The following is a 21593-nucleotide window of genomic DNA, read 5'->3' on the forward strand; positions in this document are numbered from 1 at the left end:
AGAAGAAGAAGGACTAAAACGGGAAGTAGCATTGATTGAAAACTTTATTAACAGATTGCAGAATGGGTACAGTACAGCAAAACTCGCTAACAAAAATAGATAGCCAAGTCACCCAAGAATATATTTCCCCCTCCATCATTGGTTTCAAACACTGCAACTTTGGTTCAGTTATTTTGTTCATTCTTATTCATTTAGTTTTAAATGTGTCTGCCATACACTCTATTGTAGACTTTCTTTTGTACCAGAGAGCAATACAAAAAGAATGAATGAACAAAGTTGATAATTGTATGATAATTAAACTAAAGCACGTTCTTCCTCTAGTCTCTACCCTAGAAAAGTTCGAATTGATCTTTCGTTGTCACGGGTTTGCCGTTTTTACGCCACATATGAATCCTGGGATCTGTAGTTTCCTAGTAAGTACCGGCGCGTTGAAATGACAAGACTGGAAACAGATTTTGAACTACATGTACTACTATGCAGTGCAGTTATCTTCCACGGGACTTGGACACTCGACAGCGCATCCTGAGTGATCCACGACAGAAACCCCGATTGGTGCCAAGAAGGTAACACAGAATATTGAGCGGTGTTAATTATTACGGAGTTGGATGCTTTGTTTTTTGTCTCGAAGCGAGTTTTAATTCTTTCCATTGATCACTGACAGCTAGTTAGCTAGCTAGTTAGTCACTGAAGTGGATAAAGAGGCGCTGGTCGGCTGCTCATCTTCCGACGTTGGTAAGGCTAGCTATCCACATGCACGTCTAACGTTAGCATGCTCAGCCTAAAGCAGCGTTTACCGGATCACTTCTCGCTGCAGAAGTGAACGTTAGAAAGTTAATAACGCGGTGTCTGTGTGAGTCTGTGTGCTCTCGTTGACCAGGTCCAGAGAGTCACCTCATCTCACTAAAGACAAATGGCCAACGTACATTCAACAGTTTTAACTTTATTTTGTTTTGTTTTTTTTGTTTCCTGTTTATTTGTTTGCATGTAATTGTAGCCATCTTAATTGTTAGTTTCATTATGCATTGTGAGTACTGACTTTTAATAATTTAGTTTTGCAATAATAATTGTTTTTGTATGTTTTGTTGTTGTGTGGACCCCATGAAGACTAGCTGGTTGCTATTGATTGATTGATTGAAAATTGTATTAACAGATTGCAGAATGGGTACAATACAGTACAGCTCAATACACACACTTAATTGTAAGGGATTGCAGACCAGAGAAAGACTTGTCTTGTTTACATCAGTGTCCACCATTTTCAATTCATTAACATACATGACATACAGATAGACAGTACTGCTACATCTATACATTTATGACATACTAGATTTACAAACACAGTAGCCTACTGTTTGTGATCCCAAAAGAGTAAAAAAGAAGAGCGTATATACATTTGACGATGTAGCTATGGCAGGTCGCCGGGATCCATAATAAAATAAAATCAAAACAGTTTTAACTGTTTAGGCTAACTGCAGAAAATTATAGTAATTAAGATATTAAATGAATTGGCTAGCCACGCCAACAATCAATATATAATGGCAATCATTATTTGAATGTTATTTCAATCACAATGTCCTCAAAGCATAAACGTTAGCCCCAAAAGTGGCTTTGGCGATTGTGTTTTGATATTTGGACGGACACATTTGTGGCAAAACACAATCTCCGAAGGCACTGTTGAGGCTAGACCGCAATGGTGAATGTGTGAAGTCTGTCCAGGCATGAGAGGCGATGAGTATCAAGAATAATGTATAAACCTTGATACCAGGCTGGCTGGATTAGAATGTCATAGGAAAGAGACTTTGGTATGGTGTTAGCTGTGTTGTGTTTTAATGGTTGCTAAAAGGTTACCTGATGAATTGAAAATGGGGGACCCTGATGTAAACAAGACGAAAGTCTTTCTCTGGTCTGCATCCCCTTAACAATTGTGTGTATTGAGCTGTACTGTATTGTACCCATTCTGCAATCTGTTAATAAAGTTTTCAATCAATCAATCAATCAATCAATCAGGTTTGAACATTGATGTCTAAATGCATTTTTATTTTATTTTCAGGAAGCAGCATTTAGGATTTCAAAATGACAGGTTTGTAAAAAATTAAAATAATAATGGTGGTGGAATTATGCATCTATTTCCGGAGTAGTAAGAAGGGAAGCTATTTTATCTCTACTCATCACTCACTACTATGCAATATCTACACAAAGCCTACGCCCTACTGGTTCCAACGAACTCGATTCTTGTACCGGATATCCTCTCTGGTAAACAAGAATACCCTGAAGACTCTGGCAGGAGCACTCATTCAGGGGTACTACGACTATGCTTGCACCTCATGGTACCAAAGCACCTCAAAGGCGCTAAAAACAAAATTACAAACATCTCAAAACAAACTGGTCAGACTACTGCTTGACCTTACTCCTAGAACCCACCTCACCCCTGCCCACTTTGACAACCTAGGATGGCTTAGAGTAGACGACAGAGTACAGCAACTTGCAATGGGCCTGGTCTACAAGATACACTACACGACCAAGGTACCCATGTACATGTCAAAATACTTCCCAAAGGTCAGTGAATACCACGATCACAACACCAGAGGGAGCTCCACAAATCATGTTAAACCCAGATTCGGCTCAAATAAGGGACTAAACACGTTTCGCAATTATGCCACATCAATGTGGAACGCCCTACCCAAAGCTGTAAAGGAATGTGGATCACTACCCACTTTCAAAACCTCTCTCAAGGGACACCTACGGGAGACTGCAATTCAACACTGGCCCCTGTAAATATCCTAACCCAACCCCCTCCAATGTACAGTCATTTACCTAGTATGGTTGTCAATAGTCCAATGTACAATTTTGTTTGTTTGTACAGTGTCTCCCCCCCCCCCCCCTCAATGTACAGTTTTACTTGTTTATACAGTGTGCCCCCCCCCCAACCACCTCCAATGTAAATTACCCAGTATGGTTGTCAATATCCCAATGTACCCAACCCCCCCCACCCAACCTCCTCCAATGTACAGTTTCTACGTCAAATGTATATACTCCCTTTTCTTGACTCCTTCTGTATCACAAACAGTACTGTATTTGAAAATCTGGTATGTCATAAATGTATAGATGTAGCAGTACTGACTATCTGTATGTCATGTATGTCATATATGTCCTGATGAATTGAAAATGGGGGACCCTGATGTAAACAAGACGAAAGTCTTTCTCTGGTCTGCATCCCCTTAACAATTGTGTGTATTGAGCTGTACTGTATTGTACCCATTCTGCAATCTGTTAATAAAGTTTTCAATCAATCAATCAATCAATTCCACTACTTGATTGCTATTGAGATGTGTAGCAAACTAGTAGTGAATTATGTAGTAATGAGTAGAGTTTTGGAACATATGCCTACTGATGATTACTACATAATGACTATTTACATCACTGCATGATTATCACTTAATTATTTCCGTCTCATTGTTTAGCTTTTGGGAAATTACTATATAAAACTACTCATTCCTTCACATTTATTATTGTATGGACTATGCCTTCACAATCCCTACGTTGTTTCACTACTGATTACTATTTAATTGCTTTTTGTTTCTACACAAACCCGTTTGAATTACTATTGAAAAAGGACACATTTACTATTTACACAAGTTTTATTTCAATAATTCTTATTCAATTGATGAGATATTGTCCAATAAGTTACACTTCATATAGCATTTCTACACATTTACATGTTTTTTTTGTTTTGGACCTTCTGGGTTGTTGTCCTCATTTAACTTTAACTTTTCTTTGCTGCAGCCACACTTCTCCATCATGTAATATAATCTGTATGACAAAAAATACATGCACAGCCACCTGTTACATGGGGATTTGCAAACAGAGGTTATATTTCGTATTTGCATCGCGTCCCGCTCTGAGCCTTACGAGATACTCTGTGATACATATTGTATCTCCCACGAATAAAAAACACATGCACCCCACCTGTATGGGGCCCCGCCCCTAATGGTGGCCACCACCCATATAACCATGACTCTGGTCATGAAACACCCTTCCTCTGTTTTCGTCCCAGCGTATTGGATGCGTGCACCATACGAGTCTAGCGGAATGAAAAGATTAAGGAAGATTAATAATGTTGGAAGCTTACCGGAGGTTGCTGGCCCCTGGCATCTTCGATGCATGTTTTCGGCGACACGACGGGCCTGTGTTGATGTTCCTCGTTTGATGACTGCACATCGAGGTTTAGCTGTACAAGGCTGGCTGTCGGGCCAGCTTGTACTCAGGTAGGCCCTGTGTCTTCAGGCATGGGTATTAGTGTTAGTAATGCTGGTTTGTTTTGTTAACACAACCATGTTGTGTGTTGGCGCCGGGGGCAGGATGGTTTGGTGAACGTTCTCTGCAGGGAACGGTTTCCAAGCTGTCTTGGGCGTGCTGCTAAAACATCTGAAGCTATGCTACATGCTATCGCTACTGCCGCATGCTATTACTACTGCTAATTGCTATGCTGTTTTAATGTCTCCGCCGTGAGTTGTTGTCACTCTCCCGCCTCTTGCCCGGTTCATCAATGAAGGTCAGTCGGTAGCTGTTGTGGGGTTTTTGAGTTCTATTTACCTTTTTCGGGTAAATGGGTTGACAACGGGGTAGGTCGTGGCTAGGTTCCTAGCCAGGTATTTCACCTTGTGTTCCGGCGGGGTTTGTTGAACGGTGTTCCCATCTGGGTTGGCGTCGGGTAGTGGGGCTATGGGTCCAGCCGACATGATAAACATGTTGCGTGTCTGTGCACAGGCAATTGTTGTCTTGGGTCCCACATTGCCTGGCGTTAGGCTGCAGTAGTATAAGGGCAGGGCCGCCTGGGAGAAATGTGAGGCCCTGTGCGTTTTTAGACGCAAGGCCCCCCATCTCCTGGGGCGGCCCTGTGTAGGGGGCTATTGTTTCGTTTTGTCACTCTGCTATGAGAAGGTCTGTCTTGCTACAGCTTTCTCTCCTCTCAAACCATTCATACTGACGGTCAATCGGTATACTGGGGGAGTAGTGCGGGGGGGGGGCTTTGTTTACTTTTTTTGGTAAATGGGCTAAACTAGGGCTGGTGTTCTGTTGTGAATATTTTGAATGAAGACGGGTCTGGTCCGTCTCCCCTTAAACTTTGTGTGTATGGGTTTGCTCATTCTACAGTTTTTGTGGTTTAGCTCTTTTATTCATTTAACCCTTTCATGGTGCACACCACAGTGGAGGGTGCTGTTTGCAATCACCACTGGTGCTCCATGTTAACGTCAGTCCTTTGTTTTTGATATATTGAAACAATGCCCCGCCCGGCCGACACCATGGGTGGGTCGGCCTGGCGAGTGGCTGGTGGGCTGTTAAGGCTTGTACCGCCACGGTATGGAATTGGCAACGATTAGAACTGTGTTCGAATTGGTGTTTTTTCTATTAAAGAAATGGTGTCTGGTGGAGGGGCCTTGAGGGCCAGCCGACGTCGACACATCGCGCGAGGTTGTTGACGTTATTAGCTTTGACCCAGCCGCAAGCTATAACCGCTCAGGGTTCCCCTCTCCGCAGGGGATTTTGGTCTTCTGCTGGAGCGCGGGCGGTATTGTCCTAGGCCCTACACCGCCTCACACCGCGCAGCCAGAAGAAGAGAGAGCACGGCCTCGTCAGCGGCGATGACGGGGCCCTCGACAGGCGGCCATGTTTTTCCCCCGCCAGAGGTATCCTGGGCGTTGATTCGACAGGTGTCCACAAGGCCGACAGCCTTGGCGGCCGAGGGATCGGCCATGTAGGATGGGTTCGGCTTGAACAAACAAGCCGTCACCGTCCTGCCGCGAGCAGCCCGCTCTCCGATCACTCCAGGGTTCGAAATTAACGGGGGCTTGGGGCAAAATGCCCTCGAAAATTGACCAAATGCCCTTGATAATCAGTTAAGCGGGGCAAAAAAAGCCCCCGACAGTTTACTAATTATATATATAATTATATATATGCTCTACAGTGCGTATTTGCCCCTAATAATATGTGTGTGTGCACACCGGAAAAATCATTTACTTGCAGTGCGAGACAGACGAGTGATTGTGAAGATTACAAAACAGCTCCGCTGTTAATAGTTCAGATTGAAACTGGACTGAAATTCAGTTTTTGGGTGGAATGTTTGTTCCAAGGAGGAGGGAGGCGGGGCCCGCTGCGTGTTACAGGGAGATGCTTCCAGGCACTTGAGAGGTGCGAACACAGAGAGAGCGCTCTGCTCTCATCAAGCATTACACTGCTATCTTAACGTTAGCAAGCTAAGCATCTGCATAGCGCGACCCGTGTAACGTTAAGTAACTTGTGTTCGGCGGGGAAAGACCGTTCCATTTGTAACACAACTACAAAGAATAACATCCAAATCCGATCCCGATGCGCATTTCCTTCATTCCACAGCGCTGAGCGCGCAACGTATTTCATTGATCGATCTGGCCAGAGCCTATACTCAGAAACGTTGCGTGTGTGGGGTTTTTCATCAATTTGAAACAAGCCTCTTGACTGTTGGAATTAGGGATGTTAAAAATAAAATATCTAATAATATTATTCAATATTAGACATTCATTGATCCAGAGGCAACCGGTTATTCGTCTGCTATTTGTAGATGTATCAAGAAAACAACACAACTTGCCCTCAGGGACAATAATATTTAATCTATTTAGATAGAGTATGTATGTATTATTTACAGATAATTGAAGGTACGTACCTCAAAACATGAAACCAAGCCATGATGTCACACATCGTGTGTGTGTGTGTTACTTGAACAATTGTCACTGTGCTCCTAAATTTCTGTGTGCTCCTAAATTTGTATTTAGATTTTATTTATTAACATTTTATTTAGGAGCACATGTGCTCCTTGGGGAAAAGGTTAGCGTAGAGCCCTATATATGGAGACATTAACATTACGTTATCAAACATAGGGATGAAGACTGTAAAAAAAAGTGTCAACAATGTTTTATAATCTTTATGTTAATTTTCATTATAAAAATATTGTGCCCCCGAAATACAAAAAAAAGCCCCCGAAAAGCAATTAAGGGGGGCAAAAAAAGCCCTTGAAAAAAAATGTTAATTTCTAACCCTGGATCACTCCCTTCCCCAACACCAGCGGGAGAAGTGGGCTCTGATTGTTTCCTTTGGCTGCGGGCCGCGTGCCTTCGTTGATGCGCGGGCGGCCCCACTTTTCGCTTCTCATGGGGACAGGGGCTGACACCCAGTTGATGGCTGAGCCTGGGTCTGTCCGTGAGAATGTTGTGCTGTCAAGCGGCTCCCACACCTTGAACTGTGTTGGTTGAGCCTGGTGTTACGTCTGTCAACTTAAGTGTTGTCAGCAGGGGGGCTCGAAACCTTTTGAGGCACACAGTGCGGGCTTCCCCGGCCTCGCCTTCGCCAGGCCAGGTATCATGTTGGTGCCTCCCACTCCTGAAATATTGGCAAGTGGTCGCAGCTCACATGGTTTGGGGTGGTAGTAATATCACTGCAGGGCTACGGTGTGTAGGAACCCATGGGGGCCTTACACCTTGCATGTCCGGCTGCAGAACAACTCCTTCAGCATGTTCTGGAGGGGTGTTCAGTGGGGGGGCTTTTTTCATCGGAAGCCCCCCGTATCAGATCGGCCCTTTCTGTCGGGGTTCCCCCTTGGGTGCGATTGCCTCGTGGGTGTGTCAGGGTCAGGTGTTCCGACACGGAACGCGCTCCTCGCACGGTTCCGGGGTTGTCTACGCACAGCGGGGGGACCGGGCCAACTATCTACAGTTCCTGGCGGACCTGCGCCATGTGACGGCAGGTGCGTTGGGAGTGTCGTCACATATGACTACGGCAGTACCATATGTCGAGGTAGATGGAGAGAACGGTGAGGCGGGGACTTGTGTTTACACAACCCCACCCGTTTTCAGGTTTGGTACAGACCCTGTTGTCGGGGTCTCCAGCAGGGACAGCTCTGGTCGACGAGATCCAATCTCTGGACGAAGCAAGCCATCGTCGTGGCGTTCTCCTCCCGGTGTTCTCAGCCCGAGAAGTCGGGAGGGAGGGGTGTAAGACCCAGGCTGGACCTGTCCCATGGGAAGGTTCAGCATTTTTTGGATCGTCTCCTACCTGTTGAACACTGTCAGGTGGGGGTCTGGTTCTCCTCCATAGACCTGTAGGATGCGTATGCGCATCCCCGATCTTCCATCCTAGGGCTTACCTACGCTTCCTTTGCAGGGTTAGCGTATGAGTACCAGAGGCTGCCGTTCGGTTTTCTCTGGCTCCCCGCATCTTCACCAAGTGCGTGGAGGCCGCACTGGGGCCTTTGCGTCGTCCGGGGTTACGGAGTGTTCTGCCCTGATGACGTTCTGGTCCTTCGCGGTCAAGGTGGATCGTCAGGTCTCATACCAGGCAGGTCTCTACCAGCCTGGGGTTGCTGTAGACTGGATGTAGAGTATTCCTCTTCCCAGTCAACGGTTGGAGGGCTATGGGCATCCATTTCAGAGCGTGTTGTCAACACGCTCGGGAGGTTCCGTCCTAGGACGGTTACGGCGCTGTCTCACGTCGCGTTTTCACCGACGCCTCCCTCGCTGGTGATGCGTCGGGCCAACGCAGTAGGGGGCAGCTGGCAAACCATGCTGCCCGGTCTGCGCTACGTTCAATGTGTTGGTGTTGAAAGCGGTCCTTCTGGTCCACAAATGGTGTTGATCAGGACGGACGTTACGACGTCAGTGTCGTGTATCGACAGACAGGGAGGAGTACGCTCCCCCTGTCTGCACCAGGCGGCGGGCGGCTGGCTATGGGCGTCCTCCATCTGCGCGGCCTGAGGGCTCCCCACATCCCCGGCAGGGAGAATGTGGGTGCAGGTGTACTGTCGCGGGGCGGCCCTCATCCTGACGGGTGAGGATTGCGTCTGGACATGGCCAGGCGGGTCTGGGACCGATGCCGTGCCGCCAGGGATTCTTCCCCATACATCTGTTAGGTCAGTTGTTGGGACGGGTACGTTGAGGGGCGCAGGTTCTTGATCCTGATGGTGTTACCATCTGGAATGCGCATGCTCCCTCCACTGTCGCGCTTACGCGGGCAGATGACGTATGTTCCAAGTGTGGTGTAAGGTGGGGGGCCGGGACTCAGTCTCCTGCCCCCTGGATGCTGTCCTTAGTTACCTCCAGTCTCTCCTTGATAGACTGTCGGCTTCGACGGTGAGGGTATATGCAGCAGCTATATCCTCCTATCATGAGGGGTTTGAGGGGATGTCTTGTTCAGCCACCCTCTTGTGAAGCGTTTCCTGCTTGGCGCTCGACGCGTTAAGCCGGTGCAACGCTCCTTGGCTCCGACTTGGGATCTTCAATTGGTCCTCGGTCGGTTGTCCTTGGCCCCGTTTGAGCCGCTCGAGCGGGCGCCGTTGGGACAGCTGTCCTTCAGGACCGCGTTCCTTCTGGCTGTCACTTCCGCTAAACGCGTAGGTGAGCTCTGTGCTCTCTCGGTACGTCCAGAGTGCCTGTCTTTTCGGACCGATTGCGGTGTCACTCTGCGACCTGATCCTGCTTTCGTGCCTGAGAATATCCGGAGTTCCTTCCGCTCCCGGGATATTGTGGTTCAGGCGTTTCGTCCTCCTCCTCACACTAGTGAGTTAGATGCGGGCCTTCACCTGTCATGTCCAGTCCGTGCTTGGGGATTTACCTCAGCCGTACTCAGGATTTCAGGGTTACCGACCAGCTTTTTGTCTGTTACGGTGGGGCTCGTGCTGGTAAGGCACTGTCGGAGCAGCGTCTGTCCCATTGGTTGTGCGAGGGTGTTGCCCTCTGCTACACGCTGGCTGGGCAGGATCCCCCTGGGGGCGTCAGGGCGCACTCCACTCGTGGGGTGGCTGCCTCTGCCGCTCTCCTGGGTGGGGCCTCGGTGGAGGCCATCTGTGCTGCAGCTTCATGGTCCTCCCCGGGCTCCTTTGTAAGGTTTTACCTCATGGACATGACCGGGGGTTCTGTCTCCCAGGCGGTTCTGGGGTCTGTGGCCTTTCCTGCTTCCCGTCCTTTGGTCGGGTAGCAGGAGTGTGTGGGTATGGGCCACAGTGTGTTGGGTCACACGTGGTTCCGCCTGTACGGTGTGTTCAAGGGGTTCTAGCTCTCTCTTGTTCGCATTCAGGTGGAGTTGACTGCGCCCCCCCTTCATTAGGAAGGATGGGGTGACAGGGCTCCCCGCACCCCTTGATGTGGGCTTACAGGTCCTCAGGGGGTACATCTGTCGGGTCTCGCGCCCGCTCTTCCCCATTATCTCGTAAGGCTCAGAGCGGGACGCGATGCAAATACGAAATATAACGAAAGGTTATGTAGATAACCTAGTTATATTAGTATTGGCTGAGCGTCCCGCTCTGCGCGCCCTGAGTTCCCTCTTGAGGGATCTTTTCCTGGGACGGGTTTTTGGCGAGGAAGGGTGTTTCATGACCAGAGTCATGGTTATATGGGTGGTGGCCACCATTAGGGGCGGGGCCCCATACAGGTGGGGTGCATGTGTTTTTTTATTCGTGGGAGATACAATATGTATCACAGAGTATCTCGTAAGGCTCAGAGCGGGACGCTCAGCCAATACTAATATAACTAGGTTATCTACATAACCTTTCGTTATCCTCATGAGGTCTTACCAACAACTTCCTCCCATTTCCTGATGTAAAGAGCCTGCTTTGTATCTGTTTTATGAACCTCTACATGGTTACTATTTAAAAGCCTGTGTAGTAAAGTAGTAGTGTTTTGACAATGTATTCACTACATATTCACGATACAAGCAAGTAGTAGAACCTCTACATGGTTACTATTTAAAAGCCTTTGTAGTAAAGTAGTAGTGTTTTGACAACTTATTCACTACTAACACCAAGTAGAACACTCTAAAAACTCTGCTTTCACTACAGAACTCTACTGGTGTATCATGAGTAGTACATAAACTACAGGTTCACTGCACAATTCCTACATGTCACTACATAGTTACTGCCACACAAATATGTTTTGTGTAGTGATTCAGTAGTACTTTTTAATGAGGTAGCTACATCATCTTCTGTATGTTAAAAAAATAAAAAATAATGCCCATAAAAATGTGCATGTTTTGTGTATGTTGTATTTTGTATCCTCTCTATTGATATGGAGAAAGTCACCCATACAGTATGTTTAACTCTTCATCGGCTTCAGTCAAAGGTCCTCTAGCATCTCTAGCTTATGCAAAATGCCGCAGCAAGGCCCAAGTTTAGGTCTTAGTATATCATAATAAAACTCCTTCACTCATATTATTTTTTTTTTTTTTTTAGAGCCACGGGTGAATAACTTCCCTCCCCTGCCTAAGTTCATAAGAATTAAGCCCTGCTTTTATCAGAACATTGAAGAGGAAATTCCAGCACCACACCAGGCACTGGTGCGCAAAGTCTACGTCCTTTGGATGAGTATGTCTGTATGTCTGTCTGTCTCTCTCTCTCCTCTCTCTATTTCCTCTCTCTCTCTCCCTCTCTCTCCCTCTCTCCATTTCAAGTTATCAGTGGAATAATGTTTTCAAACTTTATCTAAAGATGGTTAGTTGGAGTATTTAGTTAATTCATAGTTAAAGACGGAGTACTTTCTGGTGATATAGCACATTCACACCAAATTGACTTTACAAGTGCAAATACACGGGCTGTCCATAACATTTTAGAACAGAGTCATCTCTCCGTTTATCGTCTCAAGGATTCAGTCGTTTGTCAAGTTACATTTAAAAACAAAACTGTCCATCGCCGTCTCACTGTCTGTATTCCTCTGCAGTGTATTCAGGCACACTGTGTGCCAACGTGATCTCGTGCATCGCCTGGTGGGCAGGTGGAGGATCTGCTATCAACTTTGCTTACTCCCTGCTCTGGCTCCTCCTCTTCAGCCCCTGTAGCTTCGCCTGCTGGTTCAGACCACTCTACAAGGCTTTCAGGTGGGCTCACCTCCAGCAAATCTCACAATCGTGTATTTCAGTACACTTCATTTCTTGACTGTAGTAGTGTTGATGTCGTCTGATCAAACGGCACCTGTCCAGTGACATATTATCTAGCAGTCTTACCGGGCAGGTCCGCAGCACTGGAGGCTGTCAACCTTTGAAGATAGATCTGAAAGTTTATTGTTATTATTATTGTTGGTCTTCTGACCACCAATATCATAACCCTTTTCCATCATTGTAATTGTTTCTCCTCCAGTCTTGTTTTTTTTTATGTTTGTTAACTAGGGGTGTAACAATCAATGCACACATTTTCATCAAATTCTATTATATGAATTCAGATGTACGTTCAATAAACGGGTCATCTGGCCCCCCTCCCTCTTATAGGTACTGACGTCTGTGCATGAACCGTGTTGGTAGGTTGTTCTTATAGGTTACTACTGAATTTGCTTCTAAATGAAAAGCTTTGCAAAAGGACATCAAAACGTATGCAGCTTTAACTTCAGCTCTACCGCTGCTGGCAGTTGGCTATGCGACCAAACAGGCCCATGCTGCAGAATCATTTCTAGTAAGATATGACCACTGCCATAGGCAACCTTGGTCTATTATATACAGTACAGATTTGACACTTTCACCATTGGACTGAGTCATTGTCCAAGAACAAATTAACTGAACTTTGGCCTGTTGTTAAATCAGCCTGCATCTAGGTTTACTTGTTAACAATAAATTAACCTGTATTTCTTGCACCATTTGCCATATTGTCTTGCTGTGATAACTGGATTTGTTTTCAGGTAGCCCACGATTTCTAATAATTGGCATGTATTTCAATGTCTACATTATTTCCTGAAGCTAATAATGGCCCTAGCCTATAGGTTTTCACTATCCCGTGTTGCTGAAAGATGCCGGAAGGTGAGACAATGGCGCTTTTGCAGAAGGCTAATTAAATGTGCTGTATGTCACACATAGACACTGGCACATGTGAACGACACAGGAAGTCCTTCATACCAACAGCCATCAGAGTGTTAACGCCTCACTGAGCACAGAGTAACAGTATAAATCCTTGTACATTCTTATTTTAGATTTGACTACCTAAATGTTTATTGTGAGCGATCTGTGGTGCTGAACTTCCCTCGGGATTAATAAAGTACTTCTATTCTATCCTAAATGTTCACTGTGAGTTTGCTAATGCAATGTTGGATATCTGTTCATATTTCTTCAAGAGCAGAGACCTGGAAAATAATTAAACATTTTCACATGGCCTCAACACTTGGTATTGTCAGGTAGTGTTGCCTATCAACCCGTCATCAGTAATAGCTGCTCTAAATAATGAGGGGAAACGTAGGCTACATAATGGGAGCATGGTGCATGCATCAGCCAGTGACCAGTTCTTCAGCTCTGTTCAGCCCTCCGGTGTCCATCAGCTGCAAAGGAACATTACATCTGGCTGCTTGTATTTTTAATGTCTATTATCTTTTCTGTTTGATTTTTAGGGCAGACAGTTCCTTCAACTTCATGGCCTTCTTCTTCGTCTTCTTCCTCCAGTGTGTCCTCACCCTCATCCAGGCTATAGGCATATCAGGCTGGGGAACCTGGTGAGTAGACCTCTCCTCCTCTGTCATGTTAGTGATGCTGGGAATGCAGCCCTTTTCATAAAAGTAAATCACAAGGTAAACAACCCTCCCCCCACCCCCCCACGCAAATAACCTTACATTAATTTGGATATAAATGCATATCAACTTGTTTACATTTGTGTATGCATGGTATATAAAGCTCATTTGTGTGTGTGCGTGTGCAGCAGTTTTCTGTTTTGACCAGTGAATTATTTGTGCAACTTTTTCTACCACAACGATTTATTCGCTGCTAGTACATGTCTTCATCATCACAGTTCAGCGACATGTTGCGTCATGCCGCTTCATCAGATGCTGAATCATGGCTTATTTATTGTATTATTTATTTTTTTACACCACGTCTGTTCAATCACGGCACTGCTTCATGCCTTCATAAATAACTGGATGTTGATATTTAATCCAATTAGCTAATGCCGGATAGTGTACTAACCCACACTTAACCCCACCTCACCTCTCACCAACCCACCAAAAGCGGCTGGATCGCCACAGTGATGTTCTTCAGCCAGAACGTGGGCTCTGCCATCGTGATGCTTATCACTACTCTGCTCTTCACTATGGTGACTATACTAATGGGATTAGTTCTCCTCAGGGTGAGTCCAGCGCGCACAGCCACACACACACACACACGGTTTAATTATCTTGTTGTCTTGTGCTGCAGACACGTGCACCTACACTTACAGACACTCATGTGTACACACACACACACACACACACACACACACACACACACACACACACACACACACACACACACACACACAGATAAATGAGCACTCTGGTAAAAGTCCTCCATTCAAATTCTACTTAAGTAACTGTAGAGAAGTATTTGATATTGAATGTATCTAAAGTAAAAGTATGCATTCTACATGGTGTTTGTGTATTCCAGTGCTTGGGAGCATTCAATACTCGATCCATTGGCCTCTAATGGTGATGTTAACCTCTTAACAGGCACCCAGAAAAGTGCAAAGCATAGCTTTATACTTATAGCACATGCATGAGCCTGGTCTCTTTTCAAAGATTAACATTCTCTTACTGTTACTAATGCAAAAAAAGGAAAATCACTTTTAGTGCTAATGAAATAGAGTAACAGAGGTCTGAACTTGAGTTGAACTTCAAAAAAAGAAAAAAAAAACTCTCAAATCCATTTCCTCATCCACGGCCGTTCATTCGAAATGTGATTCACTTCTGGTTTTCGCTCGTCAACTTTCACCTAGATCCCTTATTCACACGCCCCACGTGGGGTATCATTGGAAAGCTACACCCATTGCTGACCAATCATTTTCACCATCAGTGGATGATTGGCAGTTCTGGAGCATCGGGAGTCTGGGGTGGTCATCTGACACACACGCGTAAAAAGACGCTCGCCTGACATATCGTCATGTAACTCGAGAACCGAGGCACGGATTTGGTTGAGTGAGGTGGCGTTCGAACAGCAACAAATAAGATCTTTCGAACAGTAATTTATATGTTCGGCGTATACGTCCCGGTGCACGTTAACAGGTTAAAGTGGTATGTGGTCCAGTTATGCTGCTCTGATTACATCCTCTTGAAGTTGACAGGCTACAAATGTCAAAGTATATAATCTTCATACATTCTTGCCATGTTTTTTTAAATGTGGTGGAGTAAAACTATGAAGTAAAGTAGCTGGAAATTATACTTAAGTACACAAAAAATAAGTCTTTCCACCACTGCACACACACATATCATGGGATTAATGGAGGAGGTGAGAGCCCTCAAGGCCCAGAATATAGAGAAGGACAAGAAAATTGAGGTGCTGGAAAACCGGGTTTGTGACCTTGAACAATACTCGAGGATAAATGACATTATTATATCAGGTTTGGATGTTAAACCGAGGTCTTACTCCCGCGCACTACGAGGAAATGGAGGTGAGGAGGAGACTACCGACCAGGACTCTAATTCAGTGGAGCGACAGGTGGCTGATTTTTTCCAGACTCGTGGGATCAATCTGGACATCAACAACCTGGAGGCATGCCATCTTCTTCCGAGTTAAAACTGACAAACCAGCTGTGATCTTAAGGTTCACGAACAGAAAATTCAAAACTGCACTACTGAAACAAGCTACAGCTACAAGGAACAAATGTGTACTTGAACGAACACCTGACAAAGAGGAATGCAGATATCGCCCGCAAAGCCAGAAAACTCGGATACGAGAAGAAGATCGACTCAACATGGACATCCAACTGCAAAATATACATATGATCTTACCAATTTCCATCATCCTTGCTAACATTATTTTATGCGGGACTATGAAGAACATTCTGGACTGGTTGTCCATGGAATTGAGTTGCCAATTATGTCTGTCTTTGACAGGGGAGAATAACGAACTAGGCTTACCGTATTTACGAGCAGCCACTGGGAATATGAAAATTGGGAAACTTGGACTTGGTCAATAGCCGCAATTGAACATTTGCTGTGGAACCCGAGATCCTGTTTCCCCCCAGCCCTGCACAATACGGGTATACAGGTGTTTGGCAAGTTCAAGATAGTTGAAACTTGTATGATGATGGTAATTGACGACTTTATGTGAATGTATTGCTATTGAAATTGACATGGGAAAAAGGAAGAATATCATTGTCAGTTGCATTTACAGAGCTCCCAGCTCTAGCATAGAAAGATTCAGAGAAACGATGGAAGATCTGATTACAAACACCGACCAGAAGGTTACTTTTATTTGTGGTGATTATAATATAGATTTTTAAAATCCTAACAAACTATCATTGATAGAAGAATTTAAGGATGCAATGTAGGAGTCTATATCCTATTATTACAAAACCAAGTAGAATCACATGTCACTCAGCAACATTAATAGATAATATACTTTTAATAGATAATATAGAGAGTGGACTATTAATAAACGACATTAGTGACCATTTACCGGTGTTTGTAGTCTATCATTGTGATGTTAAAGTGGTTGATAGTAAAGTAATTATGCAAAGGAGATTAAGAACGGAGGACACCATAGAGAATTTATAAAACATAGAAATAAAGAAAGAAAATTATAAACTATTCAAAAATAAACTATTCAAAAATAAACTAACTGATATTGTTAGAAAATGTAAGAGTACTATAATAATGTATTAGAAAAAAAATAGAAATAACATAAAGGGAACATGGAATATATTAAACTCAATTATAAGAAATAAATCAACTAGTTCTGGCTTTCCAGATGAATTTATAGATGAGGGAAAGTCAGTAAGTAAGAAATGAGGTGGCAGAAGGGTTCAACAGATTATTTGTTAATGTGGGGCCCAAACTGGCAGAGGAGATAACCCTGCCACAAGGGGGAGGTGTTTCTAATTATTTTGAACGAATCCCATGTACTATCTTCTTGAGAAATACGGATTATTGATACTGTGAACAATTTTAAGAATAAAACATCAACAGATTGGAACGGCATTGACATGACCTTAATTAAACAAGTAATCATAGCCATAGCAGACCCTTTAGTGCATATATGTAACCTCTCATTCAAACTGGGTGCCTTTCCCACCAAAATGAAACTGCAAAAGTGATACCGATCTTCAAAGCAGGTGACAAAAATCTATTCACCAATTACAGGCCGGTTTCTCTCCTTTCCTAGTTCTCAAATATAATGGAAAAATTATTTGCTGCACGATTGGACAGTTTCATTGATAACACGCATTACTTATAACAGTCAATATGGATTTAGATCGAATCATTCAACGTCAGTGGCACTAATGGACCTAGTAGAAGAACTGACAAGCATAATTGATGATAAGAAGTTTGCAATAGGGGTCTTCATAGATCTGAAGAAGGCTTTTGACACTATAAATCATGATATTCTGCTACTAAAATTGGAAAGGTATGGGATCAGAGGAGTAGGGCTCAAATGGTTAAAAAGTTACTTAATAGAACAAAGACAACAGTTTGTGCAGTTGGGGGAGTACAGGTCCACTCAGTCAAACATAATCTGTGGTATGCCGCAAGGGTTTTTGATTGATTGATTGAAAACTTTATTAACAGATTGCAGAATGGGTACAATACAGTACAGCTCAATACACACAATTGTTAAGGGGATGCAGACCAGAGAAAGACTTTCGTCTTGTTTACATCAGGGTCCCCCATTTTCAATTCATCAGGACATATATGACATACATGACATACAGATAGTCAGTACTGCTACATCTATACATTTATGACATACCAGATTTGCAAATACAGTACTGTTTGTGATACAGAAGGAGTCAAGAAAAGGGAGTATATACATTTGACGTCGAAACTGTACATTGGAGGAGGTTAGGTGGGGGGGGTTGGGTACATTGGGATATTGACAACCATACTGGGTAATTTACATTGGAGGTTGTTGGGGGGGGGGGGGGGGCACACTGTATAAACAAGTAAAACTGTACATTGAGGGGGGGGGGGGAGGAGACACTGTACAAACAAACAAAATTGTACATTGGACTATTGACAAAACCATACTAGGTAAATGACTGTACATTGGAGGGGGTTAGGTTAGGATATTTACAGGGGCCAGTGTTGAATTGCAGTCTCCCGTAGGTGTCCCTTGAGAGAGGTTTTGAAAGTGGGTAGTGATCCACATTCCTTTACAGCTTTGGGTAGGGCGTTCCACATTGATGTGGCATAATTGCGAAACGTGTTTAGTCCCTTATTTGAGCCGAATCTGGGTTTAACATGATTTGTGGAGCTCCCTCTGGTGTTGTGATCGTGGTATTCACTGACCTTTGGGAAGTATTTTGACATGTACATGGGTACCTTGGTCGTGTAGTGTATCTTGTAGACCAGGCCCATTGCAAGTTGCTGTACTCTGTCGTCTACTCTAAGCCATCCTAGGTTGTCAAAGTGGGCAGGGGTGAGGTGGGTTCTAGGAGTAAGGTCAAGCAGTAGTCTGACCAGTTTGTTTTGAGATGTTTGTAATTTTGTTTTTAGCGCCTTTGAGGTGCTTTGGTACCATGAGGTGCAAGCATAGTCGTAGTACCCCTGAATGAGTGCTCCTGCCAGAGTCTTCAGGGTATTCTTGTTTACCAGAGAGGAGATCCGGTACAAGAATCGAGTTCGTTGGTTGACTTTTTTTATTACATTGGATGCCATTTTGTCACATTCTGGGCCCGAAACTATTCATACTGTATATAAATGATATAGGTAATGCGTAATTTCTTTTGAACATTTTAATTTTTGCTGATGATACAAATGTCTTCTGTGAGGGAGAGAACCTCCAAATGCTGTTAAAGAATGTCGCAGCTGAGCTATCCAAGCTGAAAGTGTGGTTTGATGCAAATAAATGATCATTAAATATAAAATAAAAAATAAAAATGCATGATATTTGGTAAACGTGATATACAAGAAAACACACCGGTTGAACTAATCATTGATAGTATTAAACTGGAAAGGGTATTTGAGAATACATTTCTGGGTGTAATAATAGACCACAAACCCACATACATTCATCCACATATCCTGAACTCCTGTTGCTATCTCTGTACCTGCTAGGTCCACTCAATGTACCGTGGCGGTGGGGGGAGCATGCAGCGCGCCCAGGATGAGTGGAGCACTGGACTGTGGAAAAGTGCCCCCGTGAGGGAAGCAGGGTTCAATGCAGTCGCCCAGACGGCCCAAGGCCCAAGCCTGCCAGAGTACCCCGCAGCCGTGCCGAGCTACCCCGACAACAGTCACTGGTGATGCCCGGAACGGCCACTAGATGGAGACAGATAGCTGTATTTTTTTAGCGACAACGTTTGTAACGGGATCATCAGATGAACATTATGCCGCTCTGTTATGAGATTGAAAAAGGAGATTGAACCAAAGGGCTTCATCACTGGAGCTAATTTAAGCCTTATTGTTTGGGGAAAGAAGGATCTCTTTAAATTAAAATAGGATCCATTCCATTTCACCCGTGGTTACTTTTAAATTCATCAAGTCTGATTAATTTCATTTTTAGAGGAGACATAGAAGGAAATGCATTTGTATGCAAAGACTGAATTTGTCCAGGTAGGTGTTCTATTTTGTAAATACCTCCTTAATTGAAAACATTATTTCAAAGGGTAGCATCGTGATCAGACTGTTTCAGGACATAAGTATTTCAAAGGTGTGTGTCTTATGGACCTTTTTACAGAGTAGCTTTGTCCTGTGCCTTGGCTAACTTGCATGACAGACGTTCTAGCGGACTGAGAGGCTGAAGACCAGAGCGAAGGAAGTTTCTAAAACTGCACGATTTTAATCTGGTGACAATGTTTTTCAATGTAGCCTATTGCTGCACTTCAGTTTGTTTTGATACCTGTGCTTAATGCTTGTCTGTTTTTTTTTTTAGTTTAACATGCCTTAATCTTGAAAGCAGATTTTGCATGTGTGCACCGACTTGCTAACACTTGTCTGTTTTCATCCCTTCAGTGCACAAATAACACCAAAAGCAAATACTATGTAGTAATCAGCCTTTGTGTATTTATCATGCTGTGCACTGACAATTCCTCTCTTGCTTTGAAGCTACACATACTACTCTGTGCCCTGCTGTGGAAGCACCTTCAGTGAAACCTTCTCTCACATCGTCAGTGTGCCATTCATTACCTCCGCCAGGTGGTAACTTGTGGAGATTGTGTGTTTGGTCACGGGTATCTGTGTGTCCGCAGATAATCTCTCAAAACTACAGGGCCAGTTTGGATGCAACGTTGCACATGGGCTGACAGCAGGCCAAGGACCTGAATTTGCGAATATTTCTCAATCGGTCAACAAGTATTTTATTTGAATCATTGTCCATTGACATACATATTCATCAGTATGATGTTACACCTTATGAACACCAGAGGGCGATACTACACACCTCCCTGGCACCTGTTTACAACATGCCATGGTGAACCAATTGTCGTTGATATACATATGCATTGAAACTATTTCCCCAGTGAATATCTTGGTTACATCAATATTGTGCTGTCAGAACAGTCTTATGTTTGCAGGTTCAGTATTTAATGTTTGCTATTGCCTATTCAAGCCACAGTCATCTTATTAACCAGGAAATGCTCACGTGAAACCGAGTTCTATGCCCGAAACGTGTATTAGAAGTTGATAATGGTGATCTATGGAATGAAAAAAAATAATCGTAGTTAAAACATTGTATAAGTTAAGCAGGGTTGTGATTTATAGGTGAAGTATTTCCACTGTTCACTGTTTGGTGGAACAAGATGGCTGCTCTGGCCAGAGGGGCCATCACTCTCGGGGCTCTACAGTGTGACTGACGACTTAATGTTAGCAGCCCATTAAACCCTTATTTCAATTAACAATATTGGAAATAATTTCATGTTTTAAATGCATAGGTATATCAACTATGGCATTTCTATGTTGTAAATGGGCCAGAGAGCTGTATCGCCCTCTTCCATTCAAATGCTTGATACTGAATATCTATTTCAATCGACAATGATGGAAATTAATTTAAATAAAATACTTGTCGTTGATCAATTAAAATATATTTGAGAATTCAGGTGTGATGTTTTGTCCAAATCGGCCCTGTACGTTTGCAAGATTAGCTGCCGACAGTTACGCGGCTTCTGACATTTGGATCTTTTGATAGTAAATCCACTTGCATGTAACTTTAGTCATGGATCAGCACATGAGCCATTTAGAGGACTGTTTAGGTGCAGTTCAAATAAACTAAACACCTGCAGATGATGCAACAGTTCTAACTATGTTTTAATCAGGTTGTTTCGGCAATGCAATTTGAAGGTTGCATGTAAACATCTGAATGATTCTTCTTTCTTGCTGATGAAAGTGTCCTTCCCAGGGTTGACTGCCATTAGAAAGTGTTTTCTTTTTTAACATTTGTTTTATTTGGTTAATATTTAATAAGTGACAACATATCCATGGATGTATTGATGGAATGCCAAACTAACCTTTCAGTACATTTCAGTAAACGTTCTTATTCACATTTTGATGATGTGGCCAAAGTCAATCACCTGGAATGAATGTTGGTATTGTATGATGCGACTCGTATCATACGAGTCCGGAATGATAATTACAAATAAAAGACTCAAACATTCAGTAAAAAAGTTTTGTATTTGACTAAATTCACGAGGCAGAGTTTTCACACAG

General features: G+C 43.8%; 1 protein-coding gene across 3 annotated transcripts; it reads left to right on the top strand.

Annotated features, from left to right (window-relative positions):
• The first annotated feature begins 459 nt into the window (after window positions 1-459).
• On the top strand, window positions 460-21533 carry scamp4 (secretory carrier membrane protein 4). Of its 3 annotated transcripts, none has more exons than XM_084337864.1 (7): window positions 460-563; window positions 2048-2077; window positions 11246-11377; window positions 11730-11886; window positions 13377-13478; window positions 13987-14104; window positions 19008-21532. In XM_084337864.1, exons 2-7 carry the CDS (start codon window positions 2071-2073, stop codon window positions 19194-19196), a joined length of 705 nt encoding a protein of 234 aa, XP_084193990.1. In that variant the 5' UTR covers window positions 460-563; window positions 2048-2070; the 3' UTR covers window positions 19197-21532. The 3 variants fall into 3 exon arrangements, with proteins under 3 accessions (XP_084193990.1, XP_084193991.1, XP_084193992.1); XM_084337865.1 differs by lacking the exon at window positions 460-563 and adding an exon at window positions 570-732; XM_084337866.1 differs by lacking the exon at window positions 460-563 and adding an exon at window positions 950-1024 and having other exon boundaries at window positions 19008-21533.
• Window positions 21534-21593: the final 60 nt, after the last annotated feature.

The sequence above is a fragment of the Notolepis coatsorum genome (assembly GCF_963971535.1).
Source record: "Notolepis coatsorum genome assembly, chromosome: 2".
In the NCBI taxonomy this organism is placed as follows: domain Eukaryota; kingdom Metazoa; phylum Chordata; class Actinopteri; order Aulopiformes; family Paralepididae; genus Notolepis; species Notolepis coatsorum.